Source organism: Pristis pectinata, chromosome 27 (assembly GCF_009764475.1).
Source record: "Pristis pectinata isolate sPriPec2 chromosome 27, sPriPec2.1.pri, whole genome shotgun sequence".
Classification (NCBI taxonomy): domain Eukaryota; kingdom Metazoa; phylum Chordata; class Chondrichthyes; order Rhinopristiformes; family Pristidae; genus Pristis; species Pristis pectinata.
In genome coordinates, this window is record NC_067431.1 from 22,305,430 (window position 1) to 22,325,646 (window position 20,217).

Sequence of the window (20,217 nt, forward strand, 5' to 3'; positions counted from 1 at the left end):
AAAACAAAGTGATTGACTTGTAGTTTCAGCTAGGTGTTGCAGGTTTGGAGAGCTTTTTTGTGGAAATCTGCTAAATCAGTGCACTGATTAAGGAATTTTGCATGTAAATTATGTTCTGCGTATATCTAGTTTCTGTTGTCAGTACATCGGTGGCACTGACTGTTGGTACAACAGCCAACAATCCCAGATGAAATGAATTACTTCATCTCCACCCAAATGCTGCAGCATCTGAGCTTCATCATAGCTGTGGCAATACAACCCTGGAGAGCACTAGGTGACAGGAAAAGAATCATGGAAACATTCTGGTGGAGTAAGGTTAACACAGTGTTCTATAATGTGGTCTCAATCCTACACCATGGCTGCATGTAATCCAAGTGTGAATTCCCACTGTAATGCAGGAAATGTTAGCAGGACAGGGCTCGCTCACGGGAGTCATTGTGGAGCCCATGGATGGGGATCAGACAGATTTCTACTTGTGCTGATTTGCTAGCACAAGTCAGCATGGTTGTCTCCAATCTTTTCTCACTGTGTATGTTCTGATTGTGTTCCAGCCTTTGAACACTCATTATTTTTTTCACCTTTTTATATTTTAAGTATATGGTGGACACCGATGGTTTAGATATTTTATGTGGGGTTTTTATGAGAATATTGGATGTTGCCAGAATCATCTGAATCTGGAAGTCTGAGCCATTGAAAACTGCAATCTATTTTCTTGCAAATTCACTTTTAATCTTGGCTGGCTGGTTGTTACAGGGAGAAGCTGAATGAGGATTTGGCAAAACTGCGGCTCCAGCATAACAAGCTCAGTGAGAACATCTTGGAAGAGACGGAGCGCGCCTTAAAAGCTGAGGTTGATGTCTTTGTTGTATGTTCTGGGGTTTGGGTATTCTGTCAGGTACAATGGTACCAGTCACGGGCACGGACAACTTTTACACTTGCAATTACTGTCTGGTATCTAAGATTTTAAGATATCTTTATTAGTCACATGTACATCAAAACACACAGTGAAATGCATCTTTGCATAGAGTGTTCTGGGGGCAGCCCTCAAGTGTCGCCACACTTCCGGTGCCAACATAGCACGCCCACAACTTCCTAACCCGTACGCCTTTGGAATGTGGGAGGAAACTGGAGCACCCGGAGGAAACCCACGCAGACACGGGGGAGAACGTACAAACTCCTTACTGGCAGCAGCCAGAATTGAACCCGGGTCGCTGGCGCTGTAATAGCGTCACGCTAACTGATCTTGTGTAACACGATCCCTAATGATGGCATCTCCTGTGATCTGAGCTTTGTCATATTTGTATTGAGTCTTAACAAAGGCAAACGATGGTAAACAAGCCCAGATGTGAATTGTTAAACTATTTTGTTTTGGGGGTTAAATGCATCTTTAAGGAGATCTGATAGTAAGTAAGCTGTATTGTCTGAATTAAGGCTGGCACTCCAGTGCAGTAATGAGGGAGTGCTTCACTGTCAGAAGTTATACCCTTTGGATGGGACTCTTCTGCTTTCATTCACTTTTTAATTTTTTTTCTCTCCTTTTTGCTCTCATTCTTATCATTCCATAATAAAAACAAAAAAGTGAGCAAGCTGTGCTTTTTCCCATCAACGGGTAACCCAGCTTCATGCATGCGAACTAACTCTTTGATTATCTTCATCGTGAACCTGAGTAACACGTCAATTGTCTTTGCTGGGTCCTAATTAACCCCATGTGAAGCTACCTTCACTATGTGACTCAACACTACCACCTTGAGGGCAGTTGGGGGTGGGCAATAAACGTTGGCAATGCCTGTACCGTGAGGATGAAGGAGAAATAAGTGTCCACATTATCTTACAAATCGTTAATGCTTAAATTGTTGCAGGTTCAATCCCTAGAGAGCAAGAGAGAGATTGCAGTTATGATGTTGGACCAGGCAGCTAATGAGGCAGAACTACAGATTTTCAACTTAAGGTCAGAGTCTATTAGCTTCAGATTTTTTTTTTCTCTCACCAATTTATTACATCCTCGCCCAACTGGGCAGCACTTTCATCGAACAATCTGAAGGACATGGAGCAAATGTAAACCATTCATCAGACCAGTATTCCGTGAAAGCTGAAGGGGTTTATTGACAGACCGGCTCCAAGATGAATTGTTTTCATTTCCTCTGTGCCCTTCAATTCATTGCAAAGGCAGCATCAAAGTTAAAGTTTAGAAAAAGCCCCTTTGGCACAGGGCATTAACAAAATACCAAAATTACTTTTGGATCACTCCAAACAAGAAATAATGCTTTTTTTTTCCAGCCTAACTTGGTTTTTAACTTTTCATGAACGTATAAGATTTTGCTGTGTACCATCAACTTGTAGAATCTTTTTTTTTGTTCTTAGGTCCATAACAGGAAGTTCAAACCTTGCGCGTGAATGGCAGAGAAGATTGAATGACATCCAGGTTCAAACAGAGAATATAAAGGTGAGACTGAGACAGCAGCTGTATTGTCAAGAATTGTGGTCCAGTGTCTATAAAAGTGGGCGACTGGCCCACACAGCTGTTTATGTACACACTGAGCAGCACAGGGAGTGTTGCTTTATTCTAGCTGTGTCGTTAAATACGGGGCAGCTAGAAGCCATGAGCTTTCCTGAAATTATAAGGAGTCAAATTAGTTAATACTGGCAGGTGGTCATTCAGAATCTCAAAGGAAACTGTAACAAGGTAGAGTGGGAATATGTATTGTTAGGCTGGGTTCTTTCAGAATGGCAAGAGTTTCAGAATAGTTTTCCAGTTTATTTTATCTGTGGTTCTTTATTCTTTTGATCAGTAGACTTCACATGTAGTTAAACAGATCAGATTTTTACCTGACTCTCAGGAGATTATCTTTCTCTTTTGAAGTGCTGATGACTTCACTCTACATTTCCAGCAGTTCTTTTTGTTACAAATTTCCTGCACTTGTGGTTTTCTTTTTTTCCTCTCTCCTTCCCTGAGTATGCAAATTTGTCACAAATCCAAGTAGTTTTTGTAAGTACTTCATCTGGCCACCAGATGGGGAATCTTTTCTGTAAGAACTGCAGCGGGAGATCAAATTTATGACAAATTGCCTCTTTGTCTTGGGGCCAGGCTGGTGGCTTGCTTTTGGAACTTGCTGAGAAATCTATAGCTTGGATTATTGCGCCTGCCTGCTGGATTTGCACAGAGCGTGAGGAATATTGCAAAGTTTCTGCAGAGCACTTGGTTCTCTGTGGTTAGTTTGTGTCAGTTATGGCTCAGTGTATCACCCTCTCATCTCCTTGAGCTAAAAGGTGATGACTTCAGGCCCCATTCTGAAGGCTGGAGCACAAAATCTAGACCTGTGTGAAACTGAAGGTGTTTGACTTAGTCAGAGGCACTATCTTCTGACTAAGATGTCTAACTGTGGCTGTGTATGACCCACTTCAGGTGACGAAAGATCTTCCAATATTTATTCCCCATCAAATATAACATAACATGATTTGATCATTATCTCATTCTGTTTGTGGGCGCTTGCTGTGTACAAATTTACTGCTGTTTCTCTATGTTGAATTTAAGAATACCACTTTGACTTGCTAATGGTACAATTATAAATGCAAAGATCTTTTTTTCTCATTTTTAATCTGCAAATCTTATTCACAGAATCAGTACAAGGATCACATTCAGATGGTCAAGAACGGTGCAAAACTCAACAGTCTACCTCCCATACAAACGCCAACACTGCCGCCTCCCCCTGCAGAGGTAATTGTAAGGAAGCCAATACAATGATGTAATCCTTTATTCGTTCAAAGGATGTGGGTGGTGTTGGCATTTTTTTTTGTCTGTCTCTAATTGCCCTTGGACTGAGGGGGCAGTTAGGATCTGAGGTCACATGTCGGACAAACCAGACTATGGAAATCTGATAGTTTCATGATTGCTGTTACAGAGACCAGCTGTGTTTTTTTTTAAGATCCCAAATTGATTTAATTACTCGAATTTAAATTCCCCAGCTTCTGTGGTGGGATTTGAACTCTTGTCTCTGGATCAATGATCTAGAATTCTATCTGCTAGTCCAGTGACTTAACCACAATGCCACTGTTCCCCTCATTAACTAAAGAGTAATAGTTTCCTCATCAAATTCAGACATCTGATAGTCAGCTGTGTTCTGTGTTCCACTGTATTAATTGAAATTCTCTTTTTCAATAGCAGTAATTTGTCTAAAATAAGTAATCCATTAAAATAGTGACAGGATCAATTTGATAAGTATGTGTTAATTCTGGGAACGAAGGCAATACTAATTTCTATAGCATTTCATTAACCTCCAGAAATGGAAGCAGTACAACCCCTTGAGCCTGCTGCACCATTCAGTAAGGTTGCGTCTCAAGTGCCGGGACTGTCTCCTGTGCTGTCCCCATGTCCTTGATTATTTTCTTAATTCAGAAATCCATTGATCTTGCTCTGGAAGATGCATAATACTCCAAACGTCCCCAGCCTTCTGGGGCAGAGTGTTTCAAATACGCTTAACCCTCTGAGTAAAGGAATTTCTGTGCACATCAGTTATAATTAGCCCTGCTCTCATCAATCAGTGTCCCATAGCTCCAGACACTTCAGCCAGGCAGAACTGCCTCATCACCCATGCTATCAAGGCCTCTGAAGAATTTTCTTTTACATTTCAATGAGTTTACATTTCAATGAGTTCACTTTTCTCATTCTTTTATACTCCAGGCAATATAGACTCGTGCTATTTATTTCCATTGGATCAATCATTTTCATACCACACATCTAGCTAGTTGTTTGACGTAATTGAACCACAGAAACACTGGCTTGAACTTCCTCAGAGATTCTGCTGGCTTTGCACCATATAAACTCCAATCAGAATGCGTGTGAAATTTTACTGAACATTATCCCATTTAAAAGACCAGTATTCTTAAATATGCCGTAGCCATTTGATCGGGTGAGCTTTGATCTTAAGCAACAACCAGTCCACTGGAGGAACTCAGTGGGTCGAGCAGCATCTGTGGGAGGAAAAGAATTGTCGCTGTTTCAGGTCGAAACCCTGCATCAGGACTGAGAGTGGAGAGGCGAGATGGCCAGTATAAAGAGGAGAAGGGGAGTGGTGAGACAGGAGTCCGAGGTGATTGGTGGACTGAGGAGGGTGTAAGATGATAGGCAGGTTGGTGCCAGATAGGAGCGGGGAGGGGGTGGAGTTGGGAGACAGTGGCAGGTGGGTGATGACTGGAGGCAGATGACATGCCTCCAGTATCTGCAGTCTCTCGTGTCCTCATTATGTTTTGATCTTATCCCATGTGCCGTTTTTGACAAGTTCCACTGGTAATGTAGTTGTAATCATGAACGTCCTTAGATGTACTTTTTTTTGTGTATTGGTTTATTGTTGTTACTTGTACTGAGGTACAGTGAAAAACTTGTCTTGCATACCAGTCGTACAGGTCAATTCATTACACAGTGCAGTTACATTCGGTTAGTACAGAGTGCATTGAGGTAGTACAGGTAAGAACAATAACAGTACAGAGTAAAGTGTCACAGCTACAGAGAAAGTGCAGTGCAATAAGGTGCAAGATCACAACAAGGTAGATCGTGAGGTCAGAGTCCATCTCATCGTACAAGGGAACCGTTCAATAGTCTTATCACAGTGGGGTAGAAGCTGTCCTTAAGCCTGGTGGTACGTGCCCTCAGGCTCCTGTACCTTCTGAGGAGAGAAGAGAGAATGACCCAGGTGGGTGGGGTCTTTGAGTAGGCTGGCTGCTTCGCCAAGGCAGCAAGAGGTAAAGACAGAGTCCAAGGAGGGGAGGCTGGTGTCTGTGACGTGCTGGGCTGTGTCCACAACTCTGCAGTTTCTTGCGGTCCTGGGCAGAGCAGTTGCTGTACCAAGCTGTGACGCATCCAGATAGGATGCTTTCTGTGGTGCATCGATATTCATTGGCACATAGGAGAATGAGGGGTGACTTTATAGATGTGTATAAAATCCATGAGGGGCATAGATGGGGTGAATCCACGCCGTCTTTTTCCCAGGGTTGGGAATCGAGAACTAGTCGGCATAGGTCTAAGGTGAGAGGGGAGAGATTTAATAGGAACTGAGGGACAACTTTTTCACCCAGAGGGTGGTCGGTATATGGAATGAGCTGCCAGAGGAAGTGGTAGAGGTGGGTACAATTGCAATGTTTAAAAGACAGTTGAGGCAGTTACGTTGACAATATTTAAGAGGCACTTGGACAGGTACATGGATATGAAAGGTGTAGAGGGACATGGGACGAACATGGGCACATGGAACTGGCTCAGGTAGGCAACTTGGTCAGCATGGAACAGTTGGGCCAAAGGGCCCATTCCCATGGTCTATGACTCTATGTTTACAGAAGATGGAAGTCACTGGCAATGCCAGCATTTATTGTCTATATTTGATTGCCCCTGAACTAAGGAGACAGTTTAGAGTTGACCACAATGGTGAGTCTGTGGTCTGCAGACTGGGTAAGAATGGCAGATGCCCCCCGCCCCCTGCCGAAGAACATGAGTGAACCAGAAGGATTTTAATGACAATCTGGTAGTTTCACGGTTATTGTCACTGTGACTAGCTTTCCTTCAAATTCCGGCTTAATTACTCAAGTAATTAGTTTGTATCATTGCCAACTCTGTTCTGTCTCAAGCCCAAGGCTCATAATTCTTTGTGTTTCTTTTAAACCTACAGCCTGATTTTCTGTCCCAGAGGAACTGGCACCCCTCTCCCACACTGCCCCCCTTTTTCCCTAGTAGCCTGCCTCCTTTGGCAGCATTTCCCCCCGTTGCCTTTTACACCCAGCCCGTCCCGTCTGCTCCAGGTTTTCCGCTGGGATTGGGGCATCCAGCTGAGGTGGAAGATCACAGCACCCCGGTTGTTGCCAGCTCAGCAACAAAACTGGAAAAACTTCTCGGCAAACTGGAGTTGAAGTTTCCAAACTGTAGCAGGTATGGCCGCCTAAAACCCCAGACTTGTTCTGGTTCAGTGGGAATTTTAATTAAATCTTAACTGGGTCTAACCTTCAAAGAGCTCTGTGCGACTTTTATCCCCTCTGTGTGTTATCCCAGGAAGAAGGATCCATTTTGGAATCTTAACTTTAACCAATTTATCCATGGAAAATTAGAGAGTTAATGAAGGTGTGGGTGGGGTGGTGGGGAGAACAGAGGATGGAACCAACTGTCCAGCAGAGGCAGAATGGGCTGATCACTGGAGCCAGTGGAGCTGCTTCCTCGCACTCCAGTGGTCAGAGTTCGATCCTGCCCTCCGGTGCTGACTGTGTGGGTTTTGCATAATCTCCCTGTGACCTCTGATGCTGTCTCCTGAGTACACCATTTTCCTCCTACGTCCCAATGACATCTGGGTTTGCTGGTAAAGTGTCCACTTTAAATTGACCCTGGTGAGGGGGTGGGGAGGAGCTGATGGGAGAGGGGACCATCATTCCAAGATTAGATGGGGGTCATTTAAAACTGAGGTGTGTAGGAACAACTCCTCGCAAGCATAGTGAATCTCTGGAATTCTCCACTTCAGAGGATTGTGGAGACTGGATCATTGGGGGTATTAAGAGGAAATGGATACATTTTAGGAAGATCAAGGAACGAGTATGGGGAGGAGGAGATGAAATCTGGGGCAGATCATCCATGATCATATAGAGCAAAGAAGATTTACGAGAATGTTGACTGGACTCGAGAGCCTTTTAGGGGGAGAGGTTGGGCAGGCTAGGACTTTATTCCTTGGAGTGTTGCTTTTATTTTTGTGAATTCAGAGGAGATGACCTTATAGAGGTGTGTAAAATCATGTGAGGCATAGATAAGGTGAATGCACATAGACTTTTCCCCCAGGGAAGGGGGATCAAAGAAGGCATAGTTTTAAGGTGAATGGGGAGACCTTTAAAAGGGACCTGGGGAGCAACATCTTCAGGGAGAGGATGGTGGGTATCAGGAATGAGCTGCTGAAGGAAATGGTTGAGGCAGGTTCAATAACATTTTAAAAAGACACTTGGACAGCTACATAGATAGGAAAGGTTTAATGGTATATGGGCCAGACGTGGGCAAATGGGACTAGCTTCGATTGGCATCTTGGTCAGCATGAATGAGTTGGGCTGAAGGGCCTGTTTCCCTGTTGTATGACTCTCTGAATGGTGGTACAGGTTTGAGGGGTCGAGTGACTTAATCCTGCTTCTGTTCTCTTGTGTTATGGTACAGAGAAACCAAATCGGGATTGAGAATTGCTCTGTGTGCCAGCAGAGACTTCATAGACTGAAATGGCCTCCTATTTCTAAAAGGGGCTTTATGATTCTATAACTAACAACTTCCTATTCTCAACAGACCGCAGCTGATGCACATCCTGCAACGGATAAAGACTTCACGTGGGTCTATAGCTGGCCTCTCAGTGGAGGAACTAATTCAGCAAGTGGGTGAACGTCTCAGTGACCCAGACCAGGTACTCTCTGGAGCAAGAGTCCAAAATTCAAACCAGTAGCTGAACAAGAAGGCTGATATTTTCTGATCAATGCGTTACTCCGTTCCTCACTGAATTTGACCTACTTTCTTAATAACTTGTGTTTGGGACAAAGCAACTATCCTAAATTTGTTGCTGCTGTTGCTATCGTGATTGGAATTTGCTGGCTGTGAGAGAACTATAAACTTTCCATTATAACTGGGTGTCAGAGGGTGATGCAGTAATGAAATGTGCATGGATAGTGATCGGTGATGGCTCAGACCCTGAGAACGATTTCAGAGCTTCTGGCTGTTGCAAGGTGGGATTTGTATGTGGGTTCACAGCATTTGGTTAATCAGACTTCTGAAACAATCACCTCTTTCACATCCCCTTTCTGATAGTGCTGCCGTCTTTTTGAACCCTTAATTCTACCTCTTTGGTTATAGTCGCTTTATCATTTCTTTTTGCACTCTCTCAGTTTGTACTGCTATACTTTGCACCATTCAATTGTTCTTCGATTTTGTCACTGTATTTGTAGTTATATTCATTATTACCATGTGTATTATTTACTCTGTGAGCTTCAAGTGCAAAAGGAATTTCATTGCACCTGGTGCATGTGACAATAAACTAATGTGAATCTAATGGCACCGACGACAATGTCAGTACACTCGGAAATTAGCCCACTTAAGGAGCAGAGGAAAGAAACAAAACTGCAACAACATCCCCTAATCTAAGCAGGATATTTTCTCCAGAAACGCAGAGAGTGCAGACAGTAATTATATAGCTCAACCTTGAACCTCAGCTTGACTGATGGTAGAATTACCCAATCACATCAGGTAGTGTTGTTAACCTTTTTTTTAAAGAAAGAGAAATGGTTTATTGAGTGAGTGCAGAAGCTTAAATGCAACGTGCAGCTGTTTCCAATGCTACTGAATGTCAACTTAAAGTGTATTTTCTCTCCTCACCAAACAGTGTCTGCCGTCAGGCCCCCCTGGTGTCTCTTCCAGCATGTCTGGGCACTTCCCACCAGCTGCTACTCTGATCAGTCCTTACATGGCCTTGCCCAAGAGCAGAAGTGGAGCTCTGCCTTCATACCAAGAGAGACCAGCACTGGTTAGTACACTACCTCATCTTCACAGAGCGATGTTTTGGTTTTTTTGTTACTCCACTTTTTGTGAGTAACTTCAAGTCTGTAGGACATTATTTTCTAGAGACTTGCTTTTTGCAGGCTTGATAAAAGTTGGGAGAGCTGTAGGTCTAGGTTTGTGTCCAAATAATAAGTGTTGTTAAGTGATATGAAGAGTGTTGTTTGTTGCTGCACTGTGGCTTCACTGTACATACGAACTCTGTCGTTAAAACCGAGCTAAGAGAAGCTGCAAAATACAGAGCTGGGGCGCAAATCACTCAAGGCAGATACACAATGACCTGAAGTAATGGGGTGCTGTTGGACTATTAGCATTAATGGCGCTTTAAGAGTACTTAAATATAACTTGACAGATTCAGGCTTGCCTTGTTTTCGTGACTTTTAAACAAATTGCTAAATTTAATTTTAAAATATTCTAAGTGTGCCAACTGGCCTTAAACATGAATTGGGTTCCTCTGAACTTCAGGTCCCTGGGATCCCTCGACTGTGTTTGATGTGTCAGAAGGTTGTGCCCGTCAGTGAGGTGCATCCAATGGCATGCTCCCACATTGTCCACAAAGAGGTGAGTGGCCTGTTTTCTCCTATTAATCAAGATGCTGATTTTTCACTTTTACTAGCTGTGGCTCACTTGGTAGCATGTTGGCATCTGTATCAGGGACTGGAGCACAAAATTCCCGGCTGATGCCTCCAAGGCAGCACTGAGGGAGTGCTGCGCTATCAGAAGTAACATCTTCCCAATAAAATGTTAAACCGAGGCCCTGTTTGCCCAGTTGGATATTTTGAAGAGCAGTACAGGAGATCACCACGGAATCCAAGCCAATAATAATCAGTGTTTCTCAAACATTGCTGTTTGTGAGAGCTTGTTTTTGCACAAATTATCTGCCATATTACAAGCATTACAGTGATGACTCCATTTCAAGTGACCGTAAACTGCTTTGGGTTGCTCTGGAAGGCTCCACAAATTGCAAGTTTTTTTTTAAACTTTGGTAAAAAACTTAATCCTTTTGTTTTAAAATGTGAAATATTTCACTTGAGAGCTGGATTGCCTTTCACTACTTAGCAAAATAAATAATCATTATGCAAGTACACATAGTCTAAAGTGGAATAATTCATCAAGTTTATTTCTGTTCCCTGTGCTACATTTCTTAGCTAATCATCTACATGCTAGAGTTCTGTTAAGAGCAGGTGTCGTTACCTGCGTACTCCTATTGGAGGTTGGCATTGATTGTTTTTGGGTTTCATTAGAAGGTTATAGGATTAATCACTAATCTTCGGGGTGCAGCGGGAGAAGGTTGACTTCAAAAAGGAAAAAAATTCCTACTCTTGATATTTCGGTTCCACTTTGGCTTCAAGGAGAACTTGCACATCTTCCATTCACGGGATAATGGAAATTGGTTGCAACAGAGGAACCTATTTGGTCCATTGTGTCCACGTCAACCAAAAATGAGCCACTGAGACTTGCTCCATGCCTCAGGAGGTTACGGCACTTCAAATGCCCACTGAGGTAAATGTATCTCCTCCACCTGAGTTCCAGACCACCACCACTCTTGGTTGAAAAAATATTTCTTCAACTCCCCTCTGACCTTTATCCCCGTTACATTAAATCTATTCTCGCCAGCTATTGACCGCATGTGTATTTCTCCTTGCAATCTGTCCTGGTCTCCCCTTTGATTAATTCCTTGCTCAGCCACCTCCTGTTCTGGAGAAAACTCTACTCTGGCCATTCTTATGGCTGGAATTCTCTAGGGATATAGCAATGTTCTCAAAACTCTTCCATCTCCTCTAGCCTATCACATTCTTCCTGTGATATGAGTAGGACTGTACCTAGTACTCTGGACCCCATTAGTTTTAAGTAGTTCTGCTCTGACTTCCCAGGTTTTCTCTCCATGCCTTGTTCCAACAAAGGAAAGTCTCCCCTTATTTCTAGGCTGGCTTTGGTCCATTCCATCCCCTTTCATATTTTGTATATTTTCCTTGCAACTTGAAGGAGGCCATTTGGCCCATCGCATTTATGCCAGTTTTTGGAGCAAACCAATCAATCCCATTCTCCAGTGACTTTCCCTGTAGCGTAATCTTTCTCTCGTGCTCACTCTCCCTTCGTTCTCTTACCAGCTGTCTGATTTACAGGAGCCAATTAACATACCAGCATAAACTTAGGATATGGGAGGGAATCAGTATCCAAGAGGAAAAAGCTTGCAAACTCCACGTAGAGAACATTTGGAGGTCAGGATCAAACCCATTGCTGAAGCTGTGAGGCAGTAACTGTACTTGCACCACTGTTCTGCTCTCTCCCTATCCTCAGTGCCATAGGTCTCCTAACTGCAGTGACCCAGTGCTCTGTCTTGAACTTAAGGAGGTGGTTTGCCTGTGGCTTTGGAGCTTGGATGCAAAGGGTGGCCCAAGATGTGTGCACAGGCTGGTTGGGGCAGAGATACCTCTTTGGTTCAGTACCTTGCTCCTTCTGTTACATAGTACTATATGCAGTTTATGTCTAACCAGGATTTAGAGGCGAAATTAAGTTCTGTGTTGTAACTGACCATCCAGGTCAACACAGGCAGCTTCCAGCTTAGCAGGTTATTAATGATCCCTTCCAGAAGGTCATGCTGACAGAACACAGTTTCCTGTGGTTACTGCTTTCATCTTTAAAGAAAATGCACAACGTCCACTGAGGAAACTGTAATGATCAAGCCACTTCTGTCCCTGCAGATAATTGAGTAAGCCTTCAGAATATGCAGTGGGTTTTATATGATGTGACATTTGCACCATTACACCAGCTCTGGATGTCTCACTTATTGGGCAATATCTCGATCTCTGTTTTTTAACAAGCGTTATCTCCTCCCCCAGTGCATCAAGTTCTGGGCACAGACCAACAAAAACAGCAGCTGTCCTTTCTGCCCAACACCACGGTGAGGGACATTTCTGGACTCTTGGGCTGGAGGAGATGGAGGAAGATGGAAGTGAACTTTGAGGACTGTGCCAGAGCCGAACAACACGAACTATTTATGTTAAGAGAAAGGATCCACACCATGGGAAATAAATGGATATATTTGTGGCATGTTGCCCATTTAAACCAAACTGGCACCAGTGTTCTGAACATGTTATAAATGACATTGAAGTGGATCACTACAGCTCCGTGTTCTGGGAGTTAAGACTACCATTAAGTTTTTCAGCTACCTGAAGAATTAAGCTGACTTTAAGTGATGAAAGATTATCAACCCAAAATGTTAACTGTGATTCTCTCCCTGCAGATGCTGCCTGACCAGCTGGGTATTTCTAGCATTTCGTTTATTTTAGGTTTCCAGCATCTGCACTACTTTTGATTTTTATTTCCCAATTACTTTGTGTAGTTGTTGACCATATTTTGAGTGCATTAAACTTTTATTTACATGCTTGCTATTTGGCAACAGTGGTACACAGTACACAAAATGTTCCTGAATATATTACTTTGCAGGGCTGAAGTTCGGCCATAAAATAAAAAGCAACAGATAATATTTAATATAATTGGCACTCCAGAGCAGACCTGTCTCCAAGTATCTGGCAATTTCTCCAAATCCTGTACCTTAATTGAAGAAATATTTAGGTTGACTGATTGAAGATAGACCTTAAAGTGGGTAGTTTACTGTGTGCTTAGGAGTAGCTCATTGTTGAGATCTTGTGGTTAATCATATCCCTTTACCACCAGAGACTGCTTTAATGTTTTCTGTGGATACCTTAGGGATAATTCTCACAGCCAAGGTGGCCATGATTAAACTGAAGGTGGATGAGCCATTTACCTGTAAAGCTGTCAGAAATATAAGATTAACCTTGACCCCCTTCGGTGATTGAGGTTACATTTCCAGCAACGTTCAAAATCTGGAAATTTCCCCTACCGCCCCTCCCCAATCTTGTTCTCCCTTTTCACCACAGGGTGGGTGCCCTCTTCCAACTGGCCCCCTGACCCAAGGGCTGGGGTTAATGTGCAGCATCAGCTCCCATCCTTGCTACAAGCAAAGATAGAACAAGCCACCGTAACTCGCTGTTTATTAGACACTCGTTTCCTTCACTACACTGTGAAATCCTCAGTGATCCGAAATTCTGTCTATAGATTGTCTTGTAGAGAATGTGGAAAAACAATTTTTTATATAATTAATTTATATGGTTCTGACCTTGCAGATCAAGCTGTTGCCACAGATAATGATGCCAAACAACTTCATGAGCATAGCCTTTTGTTGCGAGCCACCTTGTTGAATTTTGTAAAGGGTAGAATGTGCTGACCTCTAAGAATAAATGGGGACTGGTATGAATTCATAGTTCCTATCCAACAGTCATTATTTAGGCTCTTTCAGCTCCCTACAATAACTGCCCCTCTTATTTTGCATAATTTAGTTCTGTATTTAAACTGGATACTTTTATAATTCTTTGATTTAAGAAGTTGTAATTGAAGAGAGAACATTAGTTAAGTACACCATTTGGCTTCTGCACCAAGTCTACTGACCTGACAATTTTTATTTATAGACTCAGTTGAGCTTGTGTGATGCATTTATCATAGAGAGATGGCAGGAACCACTTGAGAAAAGCAGTCATAAGGTGACTGAAGAACAAACCAGTGGCAAGGAATCGGTGTTACTTGTTCCTTGGCATCTGTTTACACCATCCTTCACCAAGCCAGCACTATAAGTGTCCTGAGGCACCTCGCTCTGACAAAGTCCCACGCCCTACCAAAACGCAGTGCAGATTCAGAACCTCTGCATTAAATTGAACACCTGCTGTTCCAGACCACACAGATAAGTGACAGAATGTTCATCCATCTGGCAAACTGTTTTAATGATTCCTTTAACTTCCAAATGTGATTGGGTTAAGGACAGAGAAATGTTTTTAGAAGCTTAATGGAAGATTTTAATTTTGGTGATGGTCTAGATGGATCATCATGGATCATCATGCCAAGTGGATCATCATGCCCACCCAATTGAATGGGTTAATTCCCCACAAAAGGATCGTCTCCCAATCCTCCAATACTTTACCCAATGGCCAATCTTGATTCTACACTGGTGATCGATTTTCTTTTTGACAGTGGACACTACGCGTGCTGAACCCAATCCTGTCGACTGCAAACATGTTCTAGCAAGGGACTGGATAGCAGTCAGAGCCCCAAGCTGAGTTTGTCTTCCATTTTTGTGTGCGTCATTGACAAGGCCAGTATTGATCCCACATGTCTTAATTTCCTGGTGGGGAGCATTCAATCCATGTGGTGAGGGTGCACCCGCAGTGCTGCTGGATGGGAATTCCAGGGTTTAGACCCAGGGACAATAAAGGAATGGTAATGCATTTCTGAATCAAGGTAGTGTGTGACATGGAGAGGAATTTCAGGGTTGTGGTGTTCCCCTTCATCTTCTGTCCTTATCTTTCTAGCTGGTAGAGGTCATAGGCTTGGGAAATCCTATTAAAGAGGCTTTGGCAAGTTAATTCCATTTTAATGACATAAGGTATAAACTGGAGCTAATGGTTTGCTGATTGCGAAGGGACAGCGGTAGCTGGGATGGGTTGCTGGTTGAGTGTGCTGCTCTGGAGATGAGTATTATGGGAGCTACAGTCATTCAAGCAAGTGAGAATTATTTTACCACAATCCTGACTTGTCTGACTAGCTGCTCTCTTTTTCCTCCACTCTAGAAACCAAATTAGACACTGAAATTCTTTAAACCAGTGGTCTTGTCGTTTGGGCAAAGCAGCTGCCCTTTTGCAATCAGGATTATATTGTTTTTGCAGAACCATCGAATTACCCTTAAATACCAGATTAGAAATAGTCTCACTATGTATTGGAAAAGGATTCTATCTGATGAATTGGTTTTCTTGCCTAAAATTTTCTCTTTGCCTTCTGGAATGCTTGTCAGAGCTGGCACTGGTGTAGGGCTGTGTGAGTTGAATCAGTTTATAATGTTATTGTTTTCATAGCTCCCTCTTCTCTGGATATCCCCGAGCCTGCCTTTGAACCTTGCCTGCAATATTTTTTTTCAGCCATCCTGTTTGTTACACTCACACATTTCTGACATTGATTTAATAATGCTTTTATAACATAACATTGGAAAGCGGTAGCCCGACGCTATAATTTTTAATGAGTAACACTGACAGTTTCTATTCAGCACTTTTATGTGAGTATCCTGAAGATCAGTGTTTGCCCTCTCAGAAACCTCCAAGGCAAACACCATTTTTTTTGAAGACCTTTTGATTAAGGCTACAGGATGTTCTGTTCTTTAAAAACATGATTCTGATGTAAAGACACAAGAGGCTGCAGATGCTGGAATCTGGAGCAGCAAACAATCTGCTGGAGGAACTCAGAGGGTCGAGCAGCATCTGTGGGGGGAAAGGAATTGTTGACGTTTTGGGTTGAGACCCTGCATCAGGACATCCGAGATAGCTCTCCAGTTTGATTTCCTTTGAAAATAAATGTACAGAACAATTTTGCAGCAGTCCAAATTTTATAGAAGATAGGTTGTGGTGAGGAAAAGCAAAATATTAAGGAGCAGGAAGAAAATTGTAATTTCGACATGTACCGTAAGTTATAAAATTTATACTTTGTTTCTCATTGTACTTTCTTCCCCATCTCCTTTCCTCCAACATGGTCCCTTCTGGGTTATTTAAAGCATAGCTGCTCCTTTAGTGTAAATATGATACTGTTTATCTTTGCAGCAAAAGGACATTGATCTCCTAAGTGGGAAACATAAATCTTCAAATAAACAGGGTAAATGATGTGCAAAGAAGAGTGCCTTATCATTGGAGGATTCTTGGCTCTTGCGCAGCCACATTACCCTGTCGGAAGATGGAGCCCATCCCTTTATCCCGCCGTGGCATTGTGTTATCTCCCTCCTATATATGAGGTTAGAAGAGTTTAGCACCAGATAAAAGCTCATTTGGAAAGAAAATGGTACAACCAATTATGCCATGTGTATTAGCTGGTGTTCTGTATTCTTTCGAGGATTTTAGGTGTTCTGTTGACTTGCCCTATTGCAGGGCATGGCATAAGGGTGGCTCAGATGCTGACTTGAAATCATAGAATGGTTAAGATAAGATATCTTTATTAATCACATGTACATGGAAACACACAGTGAAATGCATCTTTTTGCGTGGAGTGTTCTGGGGGCAGCCCAGAAGTGTTGCCACGCTTCCGGCGCCAACATAGCATGCCCACAACTTCCTAACCCGTATGTCTTTGGAACGTGGGAGGAAACCAGAACACCCGGGGGAAAGCCACGCAGACACTGGGACAACATACAAACTCCTTACAGACAGCGGCCAGAATTGAACCTGGGTTGCTGGCCAGAAGGGGTGCCTCTTTCTCTGTAGATATGCAACTTTTTTCTCTTGTAGGTTAGAGTGAAACCTGCCTCCCACACAACTCCAGGCAGCACTTTCCAGGTTCCAACCACACCACATTTAACCTACTTTATTCCTCCAGCAGGGTGAGTTACTACTTATGAGGTTTTGCTTTATTTGAAGAGTGCACCAGAGCAAATTTTAAAATGTATTATATGTGGTGGGCAGCTCTAAACCTATTATAACACCTCCATTTATTTTAGTAGTCTTTATTGTGTAATTTTGGCCATATTGAGATGTCATTGTCATGTCTATCATTTCCTTTTCTTGCATAGATGCAAAGCAATTTTTTTGATAAATCCTTTTTAGTCGACTGAGTTAGACCTGTTTTCTCAACAACAGGAATGAGTTGTAAGTAGGCATATGGATTTCCCCTCCTCCCGATCACCACAAAGCACATTAAGGACACGAGCACGTGTTTAATGTAACCCTTCCAAAAGCAGCAATGTTTAGATTCCTATGCACTTTTACCTGTAGTGTTGGGTGACTGCTGATCCTGACTAAACAAGGAAGACTGCCAGTTGGGATAAGTTTTCTTGTGTCCAGCTTTGTAATTGTATTGGTAGGGCTGTTCTAGTGTTCCCACTTTTATCTCCAGAGTAGAATGAGCAGCAGAGCTGCAGTTTAATGGCTCTTCTAAAAGACCTTCCACAGTTCAGCACTCCCTCCATACTGCACAAGATTTTCAACTTAGATTTTGTGCATGAGTCTATGTAGAGGGACGTGAACCTAGATTTCTTCTCTGACTGAATATTCTTGCCATGCATTCTTATCACTAAGCCTTTCACCTTCAGTGCTAGAAATTAGATGGCTCCCTGGACAGATAGTTCCAGAAATTAGTGCATCTAAAGAAGGGGAGAAAACGTGGGAGAGCTTAAGTTCTGGAATCTAGGATTTAATTTGCAATCAAATTAAGATGGTGTGAATTTGTACACATTTTCTTTCATATTATTGAATTCCAATAAACAAGTGATTACCTCAAAGGCTTTGGAGAGGAGAAAAACACACATTGTAATCACCTGATAAACCATTTTAAATCTCAAGGTGTTTTTTTCATCATACAAATCATTCTTATGGCTTATGTACATAAAATCAGACATAACAATTGCACATTACAGAAACATACCAGCACAAGGGTCTTTACATAATACATAATCAAATTTCTATGTTGTACAAAGTTTCCAAAAGACATTCACTTAGATTGGGGCAAAAATTGTACAAAATGTTTAATGTTGATGATAAAACTTATCCTCTTTTCTAACGGTGTTGGGACATGCTGTTCTATATACCCACATTGTGACTTATCAATATTGCTCAGATTTTATTATTGAAGGCAATAAAAGTTATTTCCTGTCCATTCCAACTCTCCAAATTTTGCAAGAGTTGTATAATGTTGAAATTATGCTCATCAGTGAGGATGAATACAGTCAGATGCAACTTGCAAAGAAGAGTGAATGCTTGGATAGGGAAGCAGAAAAAAGTGTTAACTTCAGTATTAAGAAGGAATTGGGCAGGCATTTGGTGAGAAAATCAATTGATGGGATTAACTATTGAGATGCATAATTGGTTTTTGGAATTTGGAGTCTGCCAGATAGGAAGAAGTGAAAGCCTCTGCTGGCCCATGTGTATGTAAAGGTACATCCCATGTATACACAGATTAATGTGATCTTTGTGTACCTGAGATGCACAGACTGGCATCCTATTTCTGGCACCCTGCATATCCCTGAATTTACTATTGCTGGCCATGCTTTCTGTTGCTCATGCTCTGTGCTCTCTATTTCTTTCTCTATCACTGTCTCTACACCTCTCTTTCCTCCTCATAAAATGCTCCCTAAGGGAAAAAAAACTACCTCTTAACCAAACTTTTAGTCATCTTTGCTAATATCTTCTGATATTGTTCAGCATCAGACTTTAGTTAAATACCTTGGCCATTTTTGCTATGCTACATAAATGAATGGAGAGATTGGGGATTGTGAGTGTCGGCTTTGCAGCTGTTTATACATTTTAACCTGAGATGTAATTGTTAAGGAAAGTTCTCCATTACTTGAATTTTAAATTCAATTCTAAAATCCTGCAAATGTTGATTATGTAAAATGAGTTAATGCAGAAGCTTTACCACAGAGATTTAAATGGCAGCTGTAACCTCATCAGGGTTTTGCATACTGGCTAATCTGTTGTATTTTCCTAACATTTTCTATTGGACCAAATTGGCCATAAGTTTCTGGATTTGGATGATCTAGACCAGATTTCTAATGACATCACTATAATTGATCTCCATTCCCTGGTCATGAAAACTACAGCCAAGTTTCCTGAGTTTTAGTCTCCTGCCGACCAATGTGGGAATTACAATTATAAACCTTTGTCTGAAGATCGACCTGGCTCTCACTCGTGAATAGATAGCTCAACTGATGGTTGACAGTACCTTTTTAGAATCGTACCAAACGAGCTAAGAAGGGGATGTGAAAAGTGGTGAACATAACAACAGGTAAAGCTCTCCTGGGTAAGGATGTAATTTGGCTCCAGCTTGCATGATACATTTGCAAAGAATAGAACCAAGTGACAATACTGAACAAGTTCACCGATAATGTAAAGTTAAAATGCCAAAGCAACCTACTAGTAAGAGGATATCAATACAATGACATACTGCTATTCATATTTTCACCCTATCAGAGAAATTTCCTTTATTCCACCCATCGCCTTCCCCACCTAGATTAACTCTGTTTCTCTCTTTTTCAATTCTGATGAGGGGTTCCATATCTGAAACATTAACTCTTTCTCTTTCCACAGGTGTTGCCTGATGACTTTTTCAAGCGTTTTCGGTACTGATTAGAAATGTGAGAAGCTGCTTCCAAATCTATGCAGGGATAAGCTAAATAGTAGATTAGGTAAATAATTAAGGGGTTTTGGGCAATACAGATGTTTTGATTGCTTCAGTACTCTGAAGAGCATGCAATTGTCAGGCATCATTGGAGGGAACTATACAGACCAGCACAGCTAGAATCATGCCTTTCGCTAAATATCAATGTGGATTTTAAAAAAAATTTGCAAAATTAGAGAGAGAACAATTACTGTTACCATGCAAGTTATTTTTTTTTAAATATCTAGTGCAGGATTTGGATCTGTTCAACCTGATCTTCACCAGCCTACAAATACTTCCCACAAAGCGGCATGGATCGGGAAGTACCAAGCTGTTGCATAGAGATTGTTACTGGACCATATTTCAGAGGCTATGATTGGGGAATTCTGTTTGAATCTCAGCACAGCAGCTGAGAAATTCAGTTCAAGTAATTAAATAAACCTGGAATTAAGACGAGAGTGTCAGTAATG

General features: G+C 42.0%; 1 protein-coding gene across 2 annotated transcripts in view; it reads left to right on the forward strand.

The window, feature by feature from the left end:
• The window catches only part of rnf214 (ring finger protein 214), a 40,744-nt gene extending 24,406 nt beyond the window's left edge, over positions 1-16,338 (forward strand). For both annotated transcript variants that reach the window (XM_052039903.1, XM_052039902.1), the window contains exons 8-16: positions 754-850; positions 1,860-1,948; positions 2,362-2,443; positions 3,617-3,715; positions 6,654-6,910; positions 8,288-8,402; positions 9,372-9,512; positions 10,010-10,105; positions 12,388-16,338. In XM_052039903.1, coding sequence (XP_051895863.1) covers positions 754-850; positions 1,860-1,948; positions 2,362-2,443; positions 3,617-3,715; positions 6,654-6,910; positions 8,288-8,402; positions 9,372-9,512; positions 10,010-10,105; positions 12,388-12,453 — 1,042 coding nt within the window. In that variant the 3' untranslated portion in view covers positions 12,454-16,338. The remainder of the gene's footprint in view (positions 1-753; positions 851-1,859; positions 1,949-2,361; positions 2,444-3,616; positions 3,716-6,653; positions 6,911-8,287; positions 8,403-9,371; positions 9,513-10,009; positions 10,106-12,387) is intronic.
• Positions 16,339-20,217: the final 3,879 nt, after the last annotated feature.